The sequence below is a fragment of the Cuculus canorus genome, chromosome 1, assembly GCF_017976375.1.
Source record: "Cuculus canorus isolate bCucCan1 chromosome 1, bCucCan1.pri, whole genome shotgun sequence".
NCBI classification, from domain to species: domain Eukaryota; kingdom Metazoa; phylum Chordata; class Aves; order Cuculiformes; family Cuculidae; genus Cuculus; species Cuculus canorus.
Genome location: NC_071401.1, coordinates 195,203,632 through 195,227,513, shown reverse-complemented (window position 1 = coordinate 195,227,513; position 23,882 = coordinate 195,203,632). Strand labels below are relative to the sequence as shown.

The window sequence follows — 23,882 nt, the reverse complement described above, 5'->3', positions numbered from 1 at the left end:
GAGATGTAAATTTGATTTTACATTTCCTTCCTCCAATTGAGTTGCTCCAAATGTGTGTGTTTGGAGTGTGCGGGTAGAGGAAATCTGTGTTTCCTTCACCACATCAGGCTGATGCAATATGATTTAGAGTCTCATCTGAGAGGCATGTTATTTTATTTCCAACAAACATGTGTTTATGGGAAGTGGGTTATTTTTGGAAGTGGAGGGCCTTTGTTTGAAAACAGAAGTCCATTCTTCTGACTGCATGAAGGAGAGACAAGTAGTGGGAACTGGTGGAGGGGCAGCATCACAGGAAGTTAATACCTGTTATATATTTATCATGAAATACTGTTCTCAATGTTCTCCAGGTGAGGATGCAAGAATTGACATGTTGCAAAACTGCTCCACCCAATCCCCACGCGTGTCAACAGTCTTGGATTGCTGCGTGGGAAGTATGTATGCTGTAAGCATCAGTGACAGCGCCTTATTGCAGTTCCTATGGAACAGCAAACAAGACAGCGAGAGACTGGCAGCTCTACATTGTGCTCTCTTGTACTTCCGATGCACAGGAGACTTGGAAATGCAGGTGGGAGAAGAACCTCGTCTAAGTTTTTTTCCACTGATGTCTTATGCAAAGCAGGGTCAGGGCACCGATGGCATCAGCCAGAGAGAGAAAGTTCTGATTCACATGTACCTTTTTGTAGTGCCAAGAGGCTCATCAACTGTGCTGCCTGAACTGCTTTATTGGTCATTGCTGTCCTGAAAACAATTATCTCTGTACCACTACTGCATGTAAAGTCTTGCTACTAGAAACAAAGTTTCTATAGTGTCTTGCAACACATGCCTTGAAATAGAGAAATGTGACAAACTGCTCTGTTCTCATTCTGACAGATTATTTGGTGGATTTCTAAGAACCTGTCAACATGTCATTCTTTTGACCCCATTCAAGAATTTATCATTGGTAGGTATTTCTCTTCCTGCATGCTGAATTTTTCTGCATACCTTAGTTGTGACTTAGGGAGAAGCTACAATGTCACAAACCGACTTTCTTTCCAGACTTTTTGGTAATGATTTGTGTTAACTGTCCTGCGTTTTGTGGTGTTACAGGCAATATCAGTAGTTTAGAAGATACATAGATTGCTCAAAATCAAATTGGCAATAATACTTTTCAAATGCATTCTTCTGTGTAGATGGACAAATAGATTTATCATTATTTTCTGAATATGAAAATTCTCCATCTGGCTCTCGTCTTGGATATGTGGGATGTAAATAATTGCGGCTGGAGTGGAGGAACAAATCTCCTATGGCCCAGCCCAACCTATCTTTTCATAAGGATTTGGCATATGATTATATTCTCTTCTAACAGCTGATTCCTCAGCCCAGCCAGGGCATGTCCTGTGCCCTGAGCCTTTGTACAAAGGACCCCTGCAGTGCTGAGCTGTAGCCAAGCAGCTGACCCAGCCCTGCAGCCATCTGGACTGCTCTTCCTCCTTTTGTACACAGAGTGGGACCAGTTCCACCATGGAGGAAGCAGTTTCAGAGACAGCAGCAGGATTTGTCCCCAAAAAAGTGTTAGATGAGGAACTGACTGTGAAGCCTACTGTTGTTAACTGATAGTTTATACAGTCTTGCCCTTATAAATCTTTCTATTTCATTCAGCGTCCCTGTACTGCAGAATGTGTCCAGAAACTCCCAACCTGGATAAACTTTTGCCCTACACATCACTGCTTGACTGGATTGGGGTAAGATAACAGGTGGTACTTTAATTAATAGCTAGAGGGAGTCTGTTTTTCTCCTTCAATACAGCCTTACCTTTTCATAGACGTGCTCTAAATGCATCTGTGCTTTATGCTTTAAATCCATCAAGCTTTATGTTTGTCAAGTCTTAACCTTCGTGGTGTTTTCCGTGAATCCTATTTTTTTGTCAACAAATAAAAGCAATAAAAGCATTAATAAAACAAGAACAGCTACAATAATGGAATGGATGATTAAATTTCTGTCTTCATCATGAGGTATTCATTTGTTATCTTGTGAGGTTTATAGTGCATACAGGATATATTTAACAGCAAAATCGTGCAGTTATTCTCAAGACAAACATTATCAGTAGAGTTACAATTTATAAGTAAACTTGCAGAAGTAAAATAATTTCACATAAGACCCTACAGTTAGAGCAAACGGCTTATTTCATTTTCTGTGATCTGACACTGTTCTGGTATGTTGTCCTTTTAAATAAGATGAATGAGAGAAGCTTCTTCTGTATTTCTTTTTGGCAAACCTGAATGTTTGGTTTTGGCTGGGTAGCTTCACAAGGGAAGTGGGTAATGGAGATGCACTTGGGTTACCCAAGTAGGCCCATGTTTTATGATAAATTACTTATATTTTTATAATTTGTTTATATATATAGATTATCCGTGGAGTCACATGTGCAACAGACATTATTTCTCTACCTGTGTTAGAGGTAAGTTCTGGTATAAAACTACATTCATATTTGCAGGTTAGGAGCTTTTTTTTTTGTGTGCTGTGAATGTGTGCTAAATACTAATGAAGCAATGTCCCACAGCCCTATCCAAAACCAGAGGTGAACAGAGAATTGCCCTGTTGAAAGTGGCTTATGCTTTTACTAAACTATCAGTTATTCAGACTGATGTTTGCTAGCTCAAAGATGTATTTTTTTTTTTTCGCCTTCCTGAAGAGACTTCTTTCGTTCAATCATCCTGTGACTGCACTCATGTCAGGGCTTTGGCTGGCTAAATCTAGACAAATTCCTGCACAGCTTGGAAAAGTTGGTGAGCTGGATGTGGAGAGTACATGCTGTTTGGGTAGGAAATTGTACTGTACTTTCCATTGAAAACAACGTGTATGATTTTTCCCGTCTTCCATTCCATTCCACTCTCTCAGCTCCAATAAGAGAAATACTTGAAATTTTCCCTACAAAATCTGAAAGAGGCTTTTAATAAGCTGCTTGTTGTGGAGGGCTAATGTGAAGAGTCAGCACCAGCAACACATGGAAATAGAGTACAGATACATGACAACATTGCTTGTAGCACTTTAAGGAGGTGAGAGTCTGTTCCCTCTCCAGTGCTTACATAGCTTATAAAGCTTCAGCATTCTCAAAATCTTTTAAAATCAGTGAAATTACCCACTGTTCACTCAGTCTGCAACAGTGTACCACGGTTGTGCTGATGCAGATGTACATGACTGCTGTCAGGGAATCAGAGTTTTCATGTTTTGCTTGGGAAAGTAGCCCTGAGAGCTGAGACACCTGGGAAAGTCGGATCTTGAGAAAATTTGTTGGTAGATAATCCCTGTAATTCACTAAGGTCAAAGTTAGCGGGCCTTTAATTTGTCTCAGATAGAACCTCAAGCCCCTAGGGACAAATGCCTTTAGCAGCTCTACTTCCTGATTGTGGAACTCATTTCCTATTTCTGTCTGAAACCTAAACAGATTGAAAAGGTCAGAGTTGAACTAAAGACAAATATTTCCTGCTACTTTTGACTGCAAATTGCTCTTGACTCTTGAGTGAGGACAAAGATGGTAATGCACAGGGTAAGGTTCAGTGTTTTGGCTGCTTTTGTGCCACTCTGATGACACACACCCACTGTGGCTCGAGTTCAGGTGGTCAGTTGTTGGGGTTTCAGGTGGTGTGTGGTGTTGGCATCACCAGTGTGACCCTGGTGACAAATCTGGTCCTGTAAGTAGTGTTTCGTTTGCACAGATTTTATGGCATTTCACAGAAACATGGGTGAATTGTTGCTTTGAGAAGCTTCTTGGAGTTCTCAAGCCCAGGAATTGTTGAGAGCTTTGGGAGGGCAAGGTCCATATTCACAAAAATATTGTGCTATGTAGGTAAGGAGTGTGCTTTTATCACTAAACTCCTGTTCAGCAAGAGATATTGAAAGAGTCTATGAGAAAGGGGGAACAGTCAGAGTCTGATTGTCGAAAAGCTTTATGTAAGGATTGTAATTAATAACTCACCTTTTTCTCCTTATAAGCACAGAGTCCAAGTTTGAAGTGGTGCAAATATGCTTGATCAGAAGGGGAGGAGGAAGAGGCAGGAGGAAGAAGTGGAGCCAATAGGAAAAGGTTCAGGAGAGGAGTAAATATGTGTAATGCAAGCAGTTCTCGGAGAGATCAGCACAGGAAAAGGCAGCCTCTCCCTCGTGCTGCACTGAGCCACTTGGGTGCAGAGCGGTGTTTTAAGGAGTAGCTGCCTGTGCAGCTGCATAGTTAGTTACCCGGCTCTCTGAATCCCTTCACTGCCTGGGAGATGTAGTACTGCAGTTCCCCTGGAGAGGACATGTGCCTCTTTCAGTTTATTGTCACCCTTTCAGAGTGGGGTGCAGCTGAGAGCTCTCTTTGTTTTCGATTACAAAGACTCTGCTTAGGGAGGGCCTCATGGGAGGTTTTCATGGGTTGCAGACTGGTAAGGCCTTACTTTGACTTCTGGTGATACAAAGTCTTTTAGGTGTTCATGCCTAGGTATTAATTCCTGACTGTAAAAATGTCTGCAAAATAAACACCAGCTAAGAGTAAGCCTTCTCTTTCTTGTCCTTGCCCAGATGATCATTAGGAAATAACAGATTTAATGAAAATAATTTTTATTTTAAACTCCCGACTTTTTAATGATTTATTGTAGTGAAGGCTTTCAGTGGTATCTGCTTTTAATTCTGAAGCCTACCACTTCATGTTGCAGACTCAATGTATGAAAGAAACTTGCTGTCTTGCTTCCTCTCTGCCACCCATCAAGCATAATCCAGTGTGGCCTGAATTAGTGGTGTTGCTGTCGCAGTTGCATAAATCGGTCACTAGATGATACTCTTACGCTACAGTCTCTGATTTCATATAGATAACATTTAGGCAGCGTGCTGCAAGAGTGGGTTGTGGATTTTGTTAACTCCAGCGGGGTGAACGTATGGTGCCATATGCACTCCTAGTTTCCAGCTGCTAAATATAACTAACATGAAGTAAAAAGGAGATTTATTTTTCTCTGCTGCAGCTACAATAAAGCAACAACCAGCACTGGCATCAAGACCCAAGTGGCTGGCAGGATTCAGTCTCTGCAATTTATTTTCTTGGAAAATTGCAGTTTATAGTGGGAAGTGGGTTTGAAGGTTTCTAATGTTTTCTTCTAAAGTTATTGTTATCGTAGAAAAATAGGGAAGAAAGAGCAAAATCCAACATTTTTATCTGAGATGGAAGAATGTTGTGAACTCAAACTTCTCTTCCTTCACATATCACTGTAGTGTCCATATGGGCAGGTGAATGTATGTAAAATGGAGCAACAACAGCTTGTACTACTCTTGTTTTTTAAAATTGCCAAAAAGAGTTGCCTTAATGTCATCTTTTCATCAACAATGATCACATGACTCTCCCTTTATAAACTGCAGCATCTAATCTTTATGTCCGGTCCAAGAACTAGCTCAGGAAACCAGTCTGTGTGTGTTTGGGTTTTTTTCCTCCTGCTTGTTCACAGCTGAGTTTAAAATAGTGTCAGCATTAGAGTCAAAGGCATTAGAATTGCTATGGAACTATTTAGATTTTCTTTTTTTTTTTTCCTGTAACTTGAGGTTGGCAAACAGACGTTTGCTATGTAAGTATTGATGCATCTTGAAAATAGTGGCAGCCTGCAGCTGCCGGGGTCGTGGTGATGTTCCAGTTTTTGAAACTACTAGAAACCCAGGAAGGGATTTATGTGACAAATGTAAACATTTATATCTAAGTCAGGAGCTAAGCCTAAGACTCCTTTTACAGCCAGTAGAGTCTAGACAATATGGTTGGTGTAGTCTGTGGTGCAGTTTTTCCTGCCCCATCCCAAATATATGAAATAGGTCAAATAAATTATGACTTAGAAGTACTTATTTCTTCCCAATGACATAGAAGGATCCTAAGGTGGCAAGTATCTGCATTACAAGCACCAAATATTGATCTCAATTTTAAGAAAATACTAACCCTGCCATCAAATCAAGGAAGCTAAAGTACTGCGGAAAAATAGTCTTAACTGCTTTTGTTTAACTTTTTCTGCTTAGACTGTTATGAAGCTACAGTAATCACAGTTCTTTCCAAGCGCTTAGTGGGAGGGGATTAGGTGTTTCTTTAAGAGTGCAGCCAGTGTTCATGCTTTACTTGCAATACTTTACAGTTCCAGAACTCCAAAGGCTTCTGGGAGAAACTCAACTCAAACTTGGAGAGTGTGAAGTATGCAGAGCCACACTTGCATTACCACAATAATGTGCTCAGAAGGGAATGGCGTAACCTTTCAGAACAGGTAAATGTGCATGCATTGGAACAGTCTCCAGAACTGCCTCTGGAGTGGATGTTTTAAACCCAAACACAGAAGAGTTACCTATTTTAAGTTTTGGGGATAAAGAAAGGAGAATCTGATTATGAGAAGCGCAAAGACTGACAGTCCTTTTACTTACAAGGTGATTGCTGTCTTACTCTGTTAAAATAATGCAACAACATAAACAAAAGCAGAGCTTGCATGTGCCTGTATTGTTATTTTTGTTAGAAGTGTGAGAGTGCGTACAAGTGTGGATAGTTGGAAGGTGTGTTGAAACCCAACTGTGCATTATTTCCATTCAAAGGGAAAACCAGCTTAATTTCTCATCTGCATTGTATCAGGAAGTATACTAATTGGCCTTCTACTTTGTTCATCTCTTTTTTTTGTTTGTTTGCAAACCAGATAGAGGAGAGAACCACCACAGCCTATTTGAGGAATGTTTTTGAAAATGCCAGAAAGTAGGTACCGTTTTCTATTATATTTACCCTTTCTTGGTGTTTCAGAAGTATGTTGAAGGATTTAACGTGCCATTCCAGTGGTTGATTAGCTGTCTGGTTAGATACCTTAGATTATCCAGCTGACAATCAGTTACTGGAATCCTTGTAATCATTACAACATGGTCTGAAATATCCAGGCCTGCATGTAGAGTTAGGGAATTTATGGTAGGTATAAGAGTTAGAATCATGGAATCATAGAATTACTAGGTTTGAGGGGACCCACTGGGTCATCGAGTCCAACCATTCCTAACACTCCCTGAACCACGCAACCCAGTTATTCTTATGCAACCCAGGCAGAAAATTTTTTAATGCTGATTAATATCTTTACTAAATGTAGTCATCTGTACAGTTCTTGGATTTCTTTAGCTGTCTACTGAATGAATAAAGGGTTATTTAAGCTTTTGAATGTTCCTATGAAATCCTTCAGAGTAATGCATATGAAACAAGCAGATTTTTGTTTTAAACCTCAGGGTGCTTTCTCATCTGGACACTTTGGACTCCGGTGAGTAAAACTTGTCTCAATGTAGACAGTAGCTGTAATGTGTATTAGAATTTTTTCATCTAACTGTTGTTGGTGGAAGACAGATAGGTGCGTTTTCAGCACTGAAGAGCTCAAGACATTAAGATGAGTAGTTATTAAATTAGAGGAAAAATGTTGCTCTGTTAGTAGTGGTAGGGTCATACACTGACTAGGAAACCCTTGAAAATAAAGTTCGTACTTTACATTGGATCTAACAACATAAGCAGTAAACCTTTGTTGGCCTAGGATTTCTTCTTCAGGACTTCTCTCCTTGAGCAGAATATCAATGGCGTATGCCATGTTACTGCTGAATTGTGTCCGCTTAAGCTGCCTTTACAACTCTAGAGCTTGTGTAGAGTAGGAGATGATGGCTAGTGAAAAATCATGATGTAGAGAAAGCAGATATGTACTGAATTTCCCTAGACCAGGAACACTTCAGATTTTACGTTCAGTTCCAATGTCACAAATAAGAAAACTTAATTTTGTAGTAAATTATGTTCCTGCTGTTCATGCATCAGCGCCTCTCACATGCCCTGCCCGTGTGCTGTGAAATGATACTGGTCTAAGTGCTACTTATTCCTTCTATTACAAAGAATTTTCAGTGTGTTCATTTCCAGCCCCTAACACTGTTTGTGCCACTGCTGGTTATTACTGTGGGCTCTGACTCAGAGGCACTTTGTGTTAACTTTGCCAACCTCAGGTTCATGTTTTACAAAGGTGTTTTTTGATAAAGAAGTCAGATGTTTAACTGTTACTAGAGAACTTCTAGGTAGCTGCCAGCTGGTAACAAGCGTCAGTGTAGTGCATCTTCCCTGTAGATGTTTCTTCATGTCCTTTAAAATCAAGCACCGCAGGTCTTTGTGCTGCTAAGTGGAGGGGTAAATATATTTCAAAGTGAGCAAAGATGGCTGGAAAGAACTTTGTAAAAAAATGTAGCACTTAGATCTGTAAAATTTTGATTTGATCTTATGCTGCATGATGAAATACAAGATTGTTTTTCTTCCTTTGTTAGTAGACAGGAAGCACTGAATAGGAAATACAGGGTATCAAATTACAGTAGATACTGTAACCTCCTTCCATTTATTTAGCAAAGTTGTGTTCTTTTACATAATGGTCAGAAAATCTGAGTAAGGGAAGCAGCCTGAGGGAGAACCAGGAAAGTGGGAGGTGATTCTGTCGATATTTACTTTGTGGGATATTTACTTTTTAGCCATTTCCTTGCAAAACCCAGGTAGCTGTTTTGGCTTGTTTGTTTGTAAATGACAAGTTCTAAATAGCATATGCATTTACGCTGGTGTTACCAGGAGGTTCTCTGAGCCCCTTTGCTCTACTGAATCACCATGCTGTGACGACCCTCCCTTAAAAATCAGATAAGAGAGTAGTGGGAATCAAGTATAAAGTGGTGTTGACAGGGTTGTTTTCCTCTGTGCTCAGTGTTAAGTGCTTGAGGAAGAAGATGGCAGATGCAGGGTTATTTTCCTTTCTACAGTTCTCTCTTTGACAGTCCTTGATTCTTCTATGTCTTAGTTCTGTAGGTGAGTAGATCAAACCACAACTTCTGTTTGCTTGTGTATGTTCCCAAGTACTTGTGAAGCTGTTTGGAGTCTGGTTGTATTTCTGTAGCATCGTGTCCTTGAATGACTCTTGCTCTGTTTATTTCAGAGGAAAGGTTAGTACCTCTCTTTCAAGAGGAAGATTATCAGCAGCAATTACTAATGGGACTGGTATGTGCTTTTGTCACCGTGTGCACTAGAGGACGCGCGGCCTCAATAAATGTAAAGAGTAAGCTTCTAACTTCCAGTGCGGTGTAGGAGCTCCCTCAAAGTAGCTATGGGACAAACATGGTATTTTTAAAGTTTTAGAGTTCATAGTCATAACATCGTGATATCATCTTAACAGGTGATTATATCATAACGCATTGGGGAAAACCAGCTATGGAAAGTTGATTTGTCAAAATGCTTTTTGCTCAAAACTTTCTGGTTTTTTTTCAAGTTTTTGTGTACAGCTTTTCTTTGCCTGGCAACTGCTATTTCGTCCTTCTGGAGCTGATCTTAATCAGTCTTAATTTTAATCTGGCCACTCTACATCCTTAAAACATAAGTGAAATTCCCATCCACTGCTTCCCTTAAAGAGGAGATCACAGACCTTGCTCCTCATTTTAACACTTTTTACCATCTCCTTTTCCTTCTGCCTCACTTCTGACACTGCTATGGCTATTCTGAAGCCCTTTCCCCCTTCTGCGCTGTGTTCACTGATGCTTTCCCTGAAGGATCTACCATCCTGGTGCTTCTGGGTAGTAATTCCAATCTCAAGCCTCTACCTGTCCTCCTTCTGTCAAAATACACTTCTTCACCTATCTCTTGTTCTCTTACAATTAAAACCAGATAAAACTATTCAGCAAGCACTGGAAGGTCTCAGCACTGCATCTGTGAAAAGCATATCAATGCTGTCCTGTCTGTCCAAATCTAAGCAAATTTTCATTCTTTACAGTCTTGTCCTGTTGTTTCCAAGTTCTGCCTCATTCTCTGAAGCTTCTCTACCTTCCTTCCCCATAGTTAATTTGGACAGATGCAAAAAGTAGGTTGCTGCTGTCCTTTGTGCTTTCCTAATACTTACATTTCTGTCCTGACACATTGAGATTAATCCTCTTATAAACTGCTTGAGATGGAGATTTTATTTGCTTCCATTTTTCTCCTGAGCTTTGAAGCAAATATTGCTTCACAGTAATTCTCAGTAAAGAACCAGCATGGACTTGAGTTGCAATCGGAAGCTACGTGAGGTTAGAGTATATTTCAGAAAGGACAGGGCAGGGAGTGGCACGGACTGTATGGTAACAAATGTCTTCTTTAAAAGGCTTTACAATTAATATTTAACTAAAGTTGCCACCAGTCACTCGGGTTCTCAGGTTCTTGGCTACTACTACAAACTGTACTTGTGCTAGTTTTCTCTGTCATAAAATCCTTCAAGTTTCTTTGTATGTAATTAAATACTTACATTCTCGGGATTCAGCGTTCGTATTAAAATCCTCCTTTCACCCTGTTCACTTGGCTTGACCAAGAGAGCTATAAGAACTGTGTTTTCTATTCAATATCATTGAAAGTTTAATTTAGCAATCATTTTGCTGTATTTACCAAGGAACCATTCAGATCAGCTGTTAAACTTGGCAAGTTTGAATGGTTGCTTGAAATATCACTGAGAATTGGGGTTTTGTAACGGGGGAAGTTTTGTTGTGCTAATTTGTGTTGATCAGGTAGAGCTTTTGCATCTTTTTAAAGAAGCCACAAGGAGACAGAATTGTTGGCTTTTCTTTCTAGATGGTTGCTCAGCTGAAGGATCACCTTATGAGACATCTACAGTATGTAGGAAAAAAGAAGATTGACCAAATAGTTTTGGATTACGTTGCAAACCTGGTTAGTTTGATTTCACAGTCACTGTTGTGAGCAAGCATGTATTTGGTGGGAGGGAGTGTCTTGGGTATGTATTGCATGTGTCTATAGTGTATGTTTGGTGGGAGGAAATAATTTTTAAGATGTCTAACCATATTTTGCTGGTTAATATTGTTTATATTGATGAAGGAAATAATACTTAAATAATATTAAGAAGAGTTGTATTAGTCGCTAAGAAAACAGAAGAAACAGTTCCCTTTACAGCTTGTACAAATATGGTCTACTCGAGAAGTGGAAATGTGAACTCATCATGAAAACTGAAAGAATGGTCTTAAGATCTGTTTTGTTTCCCGTGGGATACATTGTTGCATGGTTTGAATACTGAAAGTGCCATCAGGAGAAATACAAATTAAGAAGAAAACATTTCTCTCCAGTATGGTGTGAGAGTAAATTGTCACTACTACATATGGACTTAGATTGGCTTTTTGTGTTTGTAACAGGAGACAGTTTTGCCATGTAAAAAAAAAATCTATATAAACTACAGCAAAAGCTTGCTTTCGAAATTCTTAATTTTCCATTTTTCATCCTTTGAAGAGAAACTTTAAAAAAAAGCTGTAAAAACTGCAACTGTTGTGCATAGAAATTGTTGTACCTGGTTTAGTCTATCTCAACTTCAAATCCTTTAAGCGCAGAAGGCAGAGTCCAGAAGAGCTCACCTGGAAACCAGTAAATTGTGTTCTTTGTCTTTGTGCTAGCCCTGTCACCTCATTCTGCAGAAACTCCCCACAGAGCTGTTTTCTAGGAATAGAAATGTCAGGAAACTTTCTTGAGGCTGCTGGTGTCTGTCTCTTTTCTGAAGTCCTGTGCAAATCAGTTGTGCTGTTGACATTACAGTGTTCTCTGAACCACTGCAGCTTCCACTCGAGGTTACTGACTTTTCTATTCAGGCCTTGCTCTATAGCCCGGCAAGTTGTTTGGCTGGCAACTGGCAGTCTCTTTTCTGTATCTTTATAGGTAGGCAAGAAAAAACAGTGACTGATTAATATAGAAACAGTACAGCATGAACCAAAGCTTTGTACCTGAAGACAGTGCTCAAAGAAGCAAAAGTGGAATGTTTGTTCTTTCATTTGTTTTCCAGTTATCATTTGTTAATTCTTAATGTAAACTAAGATAGAAAATATGAAAACACCTCTGCAGCCTTGATCTGCAAGTCTGGATTATGGTAGATCTTGCAGTCCAAACAAGTCTCAGCCCTCCACATCAGCAAACTCTTAGCTCTTTGTGGGGGGTTGATTTTTTTTTGATTTTTTTTTTTTAATGTCATTCAAAGCAAGAATTCTGTCAGTTTAATTAACAGACTTCTTATTCTTGGAAAAACTAGTGTAAAAAAAGATAATATGTCTCTAAAAATTCCTTCTGCCCTCTGGGTGGCACATCTGAGGTGCTGTTTGGAAATCTTAAGAGATTATTTCATTGTTAGGCTTAGGTTTTCCATCATCTTGGTCAGAAACTCTTAAGTCTTAAGCCTTTTTATATCCTAAGTGTTTGGAACTTCTACAGGGGAATGCATTGCTTTGATTTTTCCAATTTTTTCTGTAGCAGCAGCAGCGGGTCGCACAGCTACTGAAATTAATGAAATAGGGAGAAGCTTGATATGATTTGCTTGTCTGCTTCTATAAAATATTTTTTATTGCATTAAGGAGTAAAGGAATGGCTGAAGATAGGGCTCCATTGTTTGTAGCCACTGTGTAAATCAATGGCAGCTGAAGCTGGAGTAGCCAAGACATGAGAGCACTGACAGTTCCTTGAAAAACCACAGACGAGTGGCTTGCTGCTGCCAGGGAACTGTGTGTGTTTGTGTACAGAGAGGTAATGTGGGGAAGTGTGAATGAAATGTCTCCGTGGGAATTCTCTTGTTTGCAGAGGAAGTCTGCAGAGCCCAAGTATGCCTCATTACCAGTTACATGACACCCAGGCCACAGTAGTTGTTTGCATGCCCATATTTGCTCTCTCCCCTGTGATCGCTCTATCTTAGCTTTACCGCATACCTGTTTTGCTCTTTTCATTGCAGTGGGGCAGGAAAGGGGGGGAAATAACTTAGAGAAGCAGCATGACACTTGCTGCCCTGACAGCAAGTGGAAGGGGAGGAAGAGCAAGCAGGACAGCCTGTGCTGCAGGGAAGAGGCAGACTAGAATAAACTATTGAAATGTCCCCAAAAGTCATTGCAGCGGCTGCACCTTTCAGTGATGTCTGTGGCTGGCTGTCGTCTGATGTGGTCTCAGCTGCAGAGGAGTAGAAGACAGACAATACTTGGATATGAGTTTCCTCAGAAGGAGGAGGACTGCCTCATTTTCCCTCTGCACAAGGGGTTCTGGAAGACAACAAGACCTGGTTTCACTCCCTTTTCTCCTTTGCTCCCGATTCTTCTCTGGCTGCTGCCTTGTTTTTCCTATAGAAACAGTGCGGTAGCTGAGCACTTGTGGTTCCAGATGGTTTCAGTGGAACTTCAGTCTACTCAACACGTTTGCTTGGAAATATAGATGTTTCAAGACAGTGAAGTGCTTAGCAAATGTCAGCCTAGGCCCTACTGCACGCGCTGTCTTGCTGTTGATTTTCTCTCACTGGTTTAGAGCAACCCAAGGGAAGTGGCTTCTGATATTTACCCAGAAAAAACTCATATTTTGCATCTTTTTTACTAAGTGAATAATTACTTTGCATTGAAGCTGTGGGTTTAGCTTTTAACTTGGGTCCCCCAGAGGACCTGCTGCTAGCCTTGGAGAGTAAGCTGCCTGTACTCTCTTTGTAAAACTGAAAATGTTTCCTTTTTCTCATGCAAGTTGTCCTTTGTATTATACACTGATAAAAGTTTGAGTCAGGCTTCTCTCCCTATGCATTTTCTATGATGTGGCTGATTTCCAAAGTGAGTAGAGCTGTTGATGAAGGTGTCATGTCACAAGCATGCATGTATTTAAGTGTATTGTGATTGACATTAACTTAAGAAGTCTTTCTGTACCCTGTGAAAGCCATGCGGTTTGTTGTATTGTGAAACAAAGAATATTCATTCTGGTGTGTCATAACTGTCAAAACAGTGTTTGTTGTGCAAATAACAAGAGGTGATTCTGTAGTTGTTAAGAAGCCTCCCTTCAACACAGCACTGGTTTTTCGGCTCTAGCTGTAGTTCCTTGTGCAGAGGCTGTAGCTGCACCCTGTGTGGTGGCCAGAGATGAAAGTCATTCCAGCAGCAGGTGCAGTTCTTGCGGACATTCTCTGAAAACTGGAAATCACTCATTTCCTGAAAAATCAGTGGAGAAAATTTGGCATACTCCAAAGAGATCAAACTGGAGCTTTCCATTGCACTTGGGAAATATCAAGATGGAAAGTACTAGGTGGTTATGCTGTGCCAGGTAGCTGTGCAAGGTTTGATGGAGTGGAGTGGTGGAGGGTGGAGGGAAAAGGCTACCCTGTAGAAGTACCTTGGCCAAGGTACAGAGAGCACTCAGGAGCATTACTGAAGACCAATATTCCTGGTCCAGCCTTTGCATATGAATTTCTGTGTATCTTGTTTCCCTCTTGCTCAGAGCCTGTGACAAGCTAGAGGCTGGAGAGGGCAAAGCCTATGAGGAGAAAATAGAGTGGGGAAAGGATTCCTGGATTCTGGCCATCCTTGGGTGAAAAGTGTTTCTAACTTCTTGTGACACCTCTCTGCAAAACGGGGGTCACACTTGCTTCCTCAGAGTTTCCTGGGATTGATTAGTGTGCTTTGAGGCCCAGAGATAAAAGGCGTAGAGGAAGTGTCTCAGTTCTGTTACTGAGGTACGGAAGTGGTGGCACGTGATAGCTGTGAGGGGCCGGTTAGAGGAAGCTATTTCAGCTCTTTCATGTGTGGTTTCTCTCTTTCAGCTGCAGAAGCTTAGACGGCCTAAGTGAGGATGGGGCTTGTGGCTTTTGTGTGCTGACTGTCTGTACTGGAGGCCAGCCTGGGACTGCAGAGAAGCAACTGTATGGGCCAAGGGTTTTTTTTTTTTTTTACTTCACTATGGTCTGAAAGGAAACTCGGTAGAGGGAGAGATGCATTTCTTTATCTCCTCTTTTCTCCTTGCCAAGGCTACATTTGTGATTCCTCTTGCAGACTTATTTCATCAAACTGAGTTCTCCATTGACTTCAGCATCGTCCAGTTTTGTCTGGGCCCTCGCATCCTTTCCTTGCCAAACACACAGTCATTTGGACATGCAACCTTGGCTTCGGTGACAAACTGATCTTTGAGAATTTGATGTGAGAGTGTAAGAAGCATGATTTGTTAAGATGCCGTATGTGTTGCACAATGCTTTGATGAGCTGGAAGCACTTATTTACATTTCTGGAATAGGGAAATTCAGTTACGATGCAAATTTTAATCAATTTTACATTTCAAGCCCCTAGATAAAAAAGATAACTGAAGTCTTAGTAGGAGTCTCATGAGGCCCTTAGAAACATTCAGTGTTTTCTTTTTTATTTAGCTCAATCTGGTACATCGAATAATGAAAGAAGTTTGGAGGAGATACCAGCTTCATTCCTGCATCCTCTGCTTGTGAGCAAGTCATTTGATAAAGTTTTCATCCTGCCTTTTAAAATATAGGCATAATAATTTTGGCCTTCAACAGTACTTACTTGCTTGAACAGCCAGTGCTTACTGTGCTGTGAATGTTGATATGAATGTCATGTGCTCTTTTTAACAATCTCGCTGGCCTTCTCTAAACAAACGTGAGTATTTGTCATATAAGCAGTTTTACAGCTGGAGTTCAAAGTTGCTGAGTTCATAGTGGTTTTAAGCTGGGCAGTGGACGTTGGACACCTGTAAAATTCAGGTCACTTATACCAGTGCTCAAAATATTTCTCCTGTTGTTGTTGACAGCAGGTAGTGCTGAGAGCCTTGTAAATATGTGGGAGGGAGGGAGAAGAGCCACAGACACTTGGCGTGTCAGCACTGAACAGCTAATGCTGTCAGACACCTCAGTAAATGAGAGAGCATTCCATGGCAATTCACTCAGAATGCGGTGCACATGTAGTACAACAAATTGACCATATTTCTAGGAGTGTGTGGGCATCTCAGGTTCTTAATATGATGCTGCTTTGTTACATACAGTGATGAGAGAGGAAGTGCAGGAGAGTTTGCAGTGTTCCATGTCATGAGTCGGATTCTGGAAGCTGCAAATGGCATGTGCATGCCATTACCTCCTGGTAAGTACTATGTTTTGCTGTTTTAATTGTAAGTGGGAGAACAATGCTATGAATTCCTCCCAGAAGGGCAGTAGCTGCAGCACATCTGTCAAGTTAGCTTTGGCAGTACTGAAATCTATTCAAGATGGTTAGAGAGGGGAAGACCCTCCATAAAGACCTGCAAGTGAAATGAAACAAAACTGAATTGTTGCTACAAATAGAGAGAAGAAGTCAGAGGCTTAAGTTCTCGGTTTGCAGCTTCCAGCAGAATGCTTGGGCGCACTTTTAGCTTAGAACTAGGATTTGGACTTCTTTCACTTACGTGTGCTTTTTTAGACAACTGGACTTAGACTTATTTTTCTTAGACAATTAGTGTCAAGGGCTATGAGGGAAATCCTGTCCTGGAGCAAAAAAGGAGTTTTTGTTCTGATGGTGTTGCCTTGCTAGTGTTTTTCAGCTTTATCCTGGAAGTATTTGCTCCAGCTTTGATGGAAGGGCTGATCTTGATAGCTGACATTTATTTCCTAGAGCTCCTCAGAATCGCTTAGTCTTTTCAAAGCACTTGCTTGTTTTTATTAGGGAAAGACTTCTTAACTTCTTAATGCTTTCTGATTCTGTTTGAATCTCTCTGGTTTGTATTTCATGATCTGTCTTCAGTCTTTGTTTTCGGTATGAGGTTTTCCCTCAAACACACATTGTGTGGGTACAAGTGCTGCCACATAATGGTGTCACGTGTTGGAAGACTTGATGTTAAGTGACAAACTGAAGTCTTGATGCTTCCTGTGGGAAAGCGTAGGTGGCAGCCACAGACTGAGGGTGGCGAGGCCTCAGTTTTTGATTGATCGGGAGGAGAGAGGGAGATAAAAGACAAATTGATGGCACAACTCAGATACAAGGCAACAGGTTGGATGTGCTTAATGGCTGTGTATGACTATGACTCTATTCAGTCCCCTTGGCTTTCCTCTTTCTGGCAGGATTGTATTTGAGAAGATTTAAAGATTGCCTAAATAAGACTATATGGCCTTTGATAAACTGATTTTCTAACCACCTGGAAACATCCAGAAGTTAGGGAGTGTTGGCTTTAGATAGAGTAATGCCAGTCTCTAATACAGACTTAGGAAAGAATACATATTGTTATACCAAACAAGTTTTTCTCTATCATAGGTTTCCACACTCTGCACTTGGGACTTGGTGTTCGATGTCTCCCTCTGCACACCCTCCTGCACTATATCGATATTGGAGTCTTGCATTTGACAGAAACGTGTGTCAGGAAATTGCTGAAAGGTACAGTGAGCTTCATGTGTTTCATTTGTTACCAGCCAGCTAATTGGGGGTGATATCCATTCAACCATTCTAACTCAGCACAGGATTTACTGCCCAGGAAACTCAGTTCTTCCAGAGTGCTTTTTCAGGGAGGGCTGGAGCTGATGGCATTGCCCAGTTGAAAAGAGAAAATTAGGGCTTGGAATATATGATTGAGCCTTACTGTAGTAGACAAAGAAATACCCGTTTGGAGAAGTGGAGCTTATAATTTTTCCACCTGGGACTTCTTAGAAGTGTGATTATTAAAGATTATTGTAGAATTTCTTGAGGGATTTCTGTGACTCTATGGAAGTGCACACCTATGTGTTAGGAAGGTGGTCTGCTATCCAGAAATTGTTTGAAACAAGATAATCCTAGTGCTGGAATTGGCAAATAGCTAGAAACTCAGTGCTAGGAAGGAAAAAATTCAAAATAAATAAACAAAACTCTTCTTGACCCAGTATCCCAGTATTTGTAGTAAATATTGATGTTGTGAATGTCTTCTAAAGAGAAGGTAAGCTTACATAAAGATTGGAGTTAAAATCTGTTCTGCATGAACCCATACAGTCATCAAGAGGGACCTAAGGCTTCAGAATGAAATAGGGAGTGAGACAAACTGGCACTGCAAGCACAGTATGTGTTACAAACATGTTAATTGCCTTTTTGAGATCAGAATGGAGGAAGAGAGAACTGTAGCATCTGTTTCCTGGGATACAGCAGCACCAACATACATTTCTGCAGCAGTAATGCATTTCATCACAGCTGCATCCATGTTCCTCTGTAATGTGTTGCTGCTCCAGTGTACAGGAAAAGGGACCCAATATGCAGAGTTAGCCTGTGCCTGGTCTTGGTAAATGAAATATAGAAATGGAAAGTTCTGCTTAGTCGAAACATGTTTGAATTACTATATAAATTGTTACATAAAATAGTGAAGTTACATGCAAATAGGCAGAAAAATATTTATGTAAACAGTATAAACATAAATAAGACTCCTAAGATCTCTTATTTAAAATTAAAGATTTAATTACAGAAATGATATTTATTCAGAATGTCGTAAGCGAAAATTGGAAGTCTCAGTTATGTGGTTGCCACTAATTTTGGTGTGTTGTTTGTTTTTTTTCATTTCTCTTTTAGATCTGGACGACACTGAAAAGAATGAAAAGCTGAAGCTCAGTATTGTCATGAGGCTTCCTGAGGTAACTAATAACTTTGGATATAATTTCCTTGACTTTGATATCCACAGAAAATTGCCCCTTGAGCATAGGATCAAGCCAGTGGAAGATGTAGCTGTGATTCAAACAGGGTGCAGATATGAGCTTAACCTCCACAGTTTCTCCATCTGCTGCTCGTGACCAGTAGGGTACCCTGAGAAATTACAGGTCTGTCCACAGTCTTACTCTTACAGTCTCTGTGCTGTGCTGCCCTGCAGGAATCAAATAGGCAGGACTGACACTGTTCCATTGAGTGCTCATCTGTGTGAAGCAATGCTGGTTTGATGGGGTTCAAGAGGATGTTGTGTGTGTCTGTGTTTTATAGCATCCAAAAATGCCTTTCTCACTTGTCACCTCTGCATTTGGCTTTATTCATTTTATCAAATATATTCAAAAGCCAGTGCAGCACAAGCTGTAAAATTTGATCGTATCACACCTCTGTGGCGGGGACTGAATTACCAGATCTCCCTGTCTGAAATCTCAGAGCCTCGCACATCAGTAAGGTGACTGGTTTAGCCACTTGCTGGAACTAATTCTTGATGTGCCATTAAAAGTTCCAACAGAATGGGAGATTGACTCCTCCTTTTCCCCTTTTGTTCTTAGTGTACACCACAGCACTGTAGAGGAAGCACAACATCTCAATGAGCAGAGGAAAAGCAGGGATTCCCTCTTGGGGAGTGCCTTGTGGTAAAACAGGCTTTTCTCGACATAAATTGCTTGTTGTTTGCACATTAGGGGCTGTTATGTATAGTTCAGATGTCCAGAAGTGCTTTGGTTGTCCTTGAACAAGGGCTTCTTTATTTGGCAGCAGTTTTGAGAAGGGGTAAGGAAGGAGAACTACACAAGATGTTCTTTGTCCTCTGTATCTTGTTTTGGGCATGGCTTGGTGAGCTGGGGTCAGCATGGGGCCTCTCTGAGCTGTCAGCCCAGGCCTGCTGGGTGGGGAACACCATTCCAGACGTACTTTGATGTGAGGGGCTGAGCTGTGGGTGCCTTAGGGGACACATACTGCCAATTACGCACAGGGGGCTCAGTGCCTTATTGTATCTGTTTATAGCTTTGGGAAGAAACGCAGGGAACAGTTTGTTTTCCAGAAGGACACTTTGGGGTGACTTGCACTATTTTGAGCAGGTTATATTCACTAGATGACTTAAGTAGCATCAGAAGCAAATCTTTATGCACCATTGAAGCTGTCCAGTATTTCCAAAATGAACTCTTTCAGTAGTCTCCATTGCAATACATCAAAGTGAGGGGAAAAGAGATTGATTAGGAAAATAGCAGAAGTTGGAGCTGATTTCGCAGTGTCTTCATATTCGTTTGCTTATTGGTAAGGACTGGCAGCTTTGGGATATCTGTGTTTGAATCTCTCTTGCCTTTGAGAATGTGAATCAATGTTATCAATTCCTAGGATGATGCCCTACGTAGTGGGATGAAAATTGTGTTCCTGGTATCTCTTGTTGGCTTTCTGCTTTTGTAAGATTCCTTAGACTGAGCCTGAGAGAAGCTCTGTTGTGAGCAGAGCATTGAGGAACGGAGCATCTGTGTTATTCTTTGGAAGATGAATGGAAACGAACCAGAGTCACAGCAAAGCGTAAATGGCTATTTTAAGTCTCAGTTGATACTTAAGTGCAGATGGAGAGTGGGACAGAGGTAATGGGACAGACTGATAGAAACTTACTGAGTAGCTCCGTGGGTACGAAGTTGCAAGGTTTTGATGGATTTCCACGTTTTGGAAGCATATTGCAATCTCTTAGTTACTGGCTGTGAAAGGAAGGCTCCATGGCTAAATATGATGACATCTTAGCTTCTGTCACTAGCATCTGAAAGCTACGCTGCAGCCTGAATTTTCTTTCTGGATTTTCCTTTCCCCCCCTCCTAAGTTTCCATTGTCCTGTGTTTGTTCTCAGGGTTTGCTTTTTTTTTGTTCTCAGGGTTTGCTTTTTTTTTTTTTTTTTCTCCTTTATTAGGCTCTTGGTCTAAAGGTCCGCCAGTTTTGGAATCATCCAATAAATGCCAATTTAATTGCACAGAAATATGTGAAACTGTTGCTTGAGAAGCTGGAGAAGAGACAGGTAAGAGCATATGGGACTTTTTTTTAACTTGTGCTTTGACTGTGTTGAGATTCCTGACCATAAGACACCAAAGATAACACTGAAAGTTGGCACTGTGAAACTTTATGAATTAACCTGACATATTCTCCCTTATAGTGTAGCAGGCCTCTCCCTGAGAGACTCTCGGTCCCTATGGAGTTTTTGCCACTTAACTACCTGACTAATATGCTGGCAGAGATAGAGAATCAAGGTAAGGTTAATTCTGTAGTTTGGAAGACTGATCATTGTTACCCTTTGATGCTCACACTTAGCTGTATCCTGACTGTATGAACCATAACTGAGTTTTAAAGCCATAAGTGAATTTTAAAATTCCAGTGATGTCTGAACAGGTAGGTTTGCCCTCTTCCTGCTGATGGGAATGGTCAGGAGGCTTCTTCACTACATACCCTTTCATCCACATGCTCTCTGTGTTGAATCATTAGCAAATGGGCATTTTTTTCAGAACACATGTAGTGAAACGTGGTTTATGTACAACATGATGGTAGCTGATACTCTGTGTTCAAGTTGGGAAGAAGGGTTTGTTCCTTATTTACACTGTATGGTGGCCAAGAGGCAGCCAAAATCACATCTTCCACCTCAGAAAAGAGCACCCAGATCACTGGGTTTAGGAGGTGCTCTGAAGTAACAGGCATTTTTTATTTCAATGCTATTCCTTTTTGTTTGAAATTAAATTCAAATTGGTTAGGGTATTTCCTTCATCCAGTGAACCGGAGCATCTGGAGGTTTTTAATTCCACTGAAAAAGCAAGATGCATGAAGGGAAGTGTTGTACTTTATAGCGTTGCTGGCTGTGCCTATACTAATAAACAAAATAAAGTCAGAATAAGGACCTGAAGGCTAAAATGGGGTTGTTCATGTGTGTGGATATCACTCCGTTTGGGGAGGAAAAGAAGTTAAACCATACAGGAGCATGAGAATGTGCCTTGGTCTGTTTTACGTACTAGCACAAACATAGCCACTGTCCTTAACTCTGGTTTTAGATCCCCAGTGTTGAATTATTATGGAAATCCCTGACAGCCTCCGGAGATGGTCTGTCATTTACTTAGATACCGCAAACAAGAACGTTTCTGCCATGGGTGAGCATCCGAAAGCCTCCACTGAAAGGTGCAAGTATTTTGTGTAAAGGAAAACACAGGTCCACGTGTTACTTTACTGGTCAGAGCGCAGATCAAGGTGTTCCCTAGACTGCAGGACTCAGTGCACAAGAACACTCAGCATTTGTAAGCACTGACTTTCTCGCCATGTTTTTCTAGGTGGGCATCCATATGAAAAACGAGACCATGTGAATGTAAGATTTGTAGAGGAAACAGCACTCAAACACACTATGATGCTTTTGGGCCTCAAATATTCCTGAAATAACCTGCTGATGAAGAAAGTGAACTGTGGTGCTCTTGGATAAAAGCATTTGTGCAGAAGTGTGCAACCAGCTTTTCTTGTGTGTTTGTTTTAAATGTCCTAATAATCTGCAGTTTTGTGTACTGACCATTACTGACATAAGCTACTCAAAATATTGTTTGGTGCAAGGTATTAAAGCCAAAATCACTGACTTCTAGATAAAACCTTGAGAAATTTGTCTGACACAAACCTGGAAAGATATCTGTGGCTTCACTGTTTCATGTTGAATTGGTAAATAAGTGGAACTGCATCACGTATCAAAACATGCTGTGAAAATTGGTATTAATGTTGACTATTTTAATCAGATGGACAATCCTGAAACAGGTAGACCAGTTGCATTGTACAGTAATGAGAAACCAGTAAATGTTTTCTCATTTTCTTGGTGTGTTTTCATAAAGCAAATGAGAAGAAGAAATAATGAATCAGTGTCTGAATACAATGCAATAGTAGCTGGGTGTTTGTTCCTTTCGGTGGCCATGTGTTATCGTACAGCACTTCTGCCTTTGGAGTTGGAGTCTAATACATTCAGTTTTGTAATTGGCACAAAAATTCATCTTCCTAAAGTGCATGTGATGGGGTTGTGTTGTGGTTTTTTTTTTTTTAAGATATGTATAATATTGTAAGCAATACAGAATAAGAAAAAAGCTCTTTAGAAATTTACCTTAACGTTGGCTTGGACAGAGTTTTTTACTGGAGTATTTCCTTACAGCTTCTAGTGCTACAGTTTAAACCTCAGCTTCAAAACAAAGTGATGGAGATTGCTTTTCTTTCCTTTTTTTTAGCTTTTCTTTATATATAACCGAACCAGTACTTCTGTTTGTTTGGTTTGTTTGGTTTTTTATGTTCTGAACTGTGACAATAATTTATCATGGCAATAGTGGTCCGCTATGCAGAGCAAATCTTAAGTTCTGACATGTAGGATTTCTGCAGTCTTTATGGATTTAAAGACATCTCTATCAAAGTTCCAGATTATTAAACTGGTAAAATCATTGACAATTTGATAGATTTTGGAGGTTTCAATAACTACTTCTGATTTTCTCTCTGAGCACTTTCCACTGATGCTTCCTGTTCCTAACCAATGGAATTAAAAGATCCAGTTCTTAGGAGCGGCATGGCAGGTTCATAGTCGTTCCCTTGCCATTGCCATCAGCAAAACAAGAGCTGTAGCTTCCTCAGTAACTGCGTACAGGGAAGGAATATTTTTCTCAATATAATTAAAATGTGTCTGGCAAGCATGAACTCCAGGGCCAGAGTGCAAAAAGTGATGTCAGTGCGCTTGTGTAAGCACTGGGGGACTTTGTTTGTATTATATTAATAACGAGAGATTTTCTAGACTTTTCTTTGTAATAAGATGTATTAGAAAATATAATCAGATGCAATAAAACTTCACCAGTAAAGAAAATAAGTGTAGTACGGTGATTTCTCATTTTTCTTAATGTTTTAAAACACTGCACTGCATGTGGGATACCAGGCTCCTTCTGGCCAGGAGAAGGGAGCTTGTATCACAGGCTATCTAGCTGTGCTTCTGGCATTAACGTCTTTGTTTTTAATAAGGAATTTGGCTGAACAATAATGGACTTTCCTTCAGTGCAGTGGAAATGCTATTGACCCCAGAGAGTCAGCAACTGGTGCCGGCCTCTCCTGCTGTAGCTGCTGTCTCTTTAGATTTCAGTTGGCTTCACAACAGGTTTTGTGAAGTGCCTCGTATTGGAGCCAGGCTCGCGTGGTTTGAGAGGAGCCAGCGTACCACAGGCCTGCAGCAATGGGAGACTGTATTCATCACCTGGGATACAGGCGATCATGTGGCGGCAGCCGGGCACTGCAGCTTGTTCCTCTTCTGCTGCACGCTGTGAAAGAAACACGTTTTGATCACTTTGTGATTACGTGCTCTAAAATTCCAGTATTCTTGAGCCAAGGTACAGAATGTCTGACAAAGGAAGCACCATTAGTCTAATCCTTTGCAACCAGGAAGCCCAGAGTGGTATTAATAAATGCTCCTTGAAA

The 23,882-nt window shown here is 40.6% G+C and overlaps 2 protein-coding genes across 3 annotated transcripts in view; one reads left to right on the top strand and one right to left on the bottom strand.

Annotated features, from left to right (window-relative positions):
• GSAP (gamma-secretase activating protein) overlaps positions 1 to 23,260 on the top strand; it is a 48,755-nt gene extending 25,495 nt beyond the window's left edge. For both annotated transcript variants that reach the window (XM_054061903.1, XM_054061892.1), the window contains 16 exons: positions 348 to 565; positions 871 to 940; positions 1,639 to 1,721; positions 2,384 to 2,437; positions 6,120 to 6,245; positions 6,663 to 6,718; positions 7,228 to 7,259; positions 8,940 to 9,001; positions 10,592 to 10,687; positions 15,161 to 15,231; positions 15,787 to 15,881; positions 17,025 to 17,144; positions 18,297 to 18,358; positions 20,341 to 20,445; positions 20,581 to 20,674; positions 21,737 to 23,260. In XM_054061903.1, coding sequence (XP_053917878.1) covers positions 348 to 565; positions 871 to 940; positions 1,639 to 1,721; positions 2,384 to 2,437; positions 6,120 to 6,245; positions 6,663 to 6,718; positions 7,228 to 7,259; positions 8,940 to 9,001; positions 10,592 to 10,687; positions 15,161 to 15,231; positions 15,787 to 15,881; positions 17,025 to 17,144; positions 18,297 to 18,358; positions 20,341 to 20,445; positions 20,581 to 20,674; positions 21,737 to 21,837 — 1,445 coding nt within the window. In that variant the 3' untranslated portion in view covers positions 21,838 to 23,260. The remainder of the gene's footprint in view (positions 1 to 347; positions 566 to 870; positions 941 to 1,638; positions 1,722 to 2,383; positions 2,438 to 6,119; positions 6,246 to 6,662; positions 6,719 to 7,227; positions 7,260 to 8,939; positions 9,002 to 10,591; positions 10,688 to 15,160; positions 15,232 to 15,786; positions 15,882 to 17,024; positions 17,145 to 18,296; positions 18,359 to 20,340; positions 20,446 to 20,580; positions 20,675 to 21,736) is intronic.
• Positions 23,261 to 23,415: 155 nt separating this feature from the next.
• Positions 23,416 to 23,882, bottom strand: part of CCDC146 (coiled-coil domain containing 146) — a gene marked incomplete at its 5' end in the record, with an annotated part of 48,686 nt that continues 48,219 nt past the window's right edge. Inside the window, one exon of the mRNA XM_054068571.1 lies at positions 23,416 to 23,725. Coding sequence (XP_053924546.1) covers positions 23,540 to 23,725 — 186 coding nt within the window. The remainder of the gene's footprint in view (positions 23,726 to 23,882) is intronic.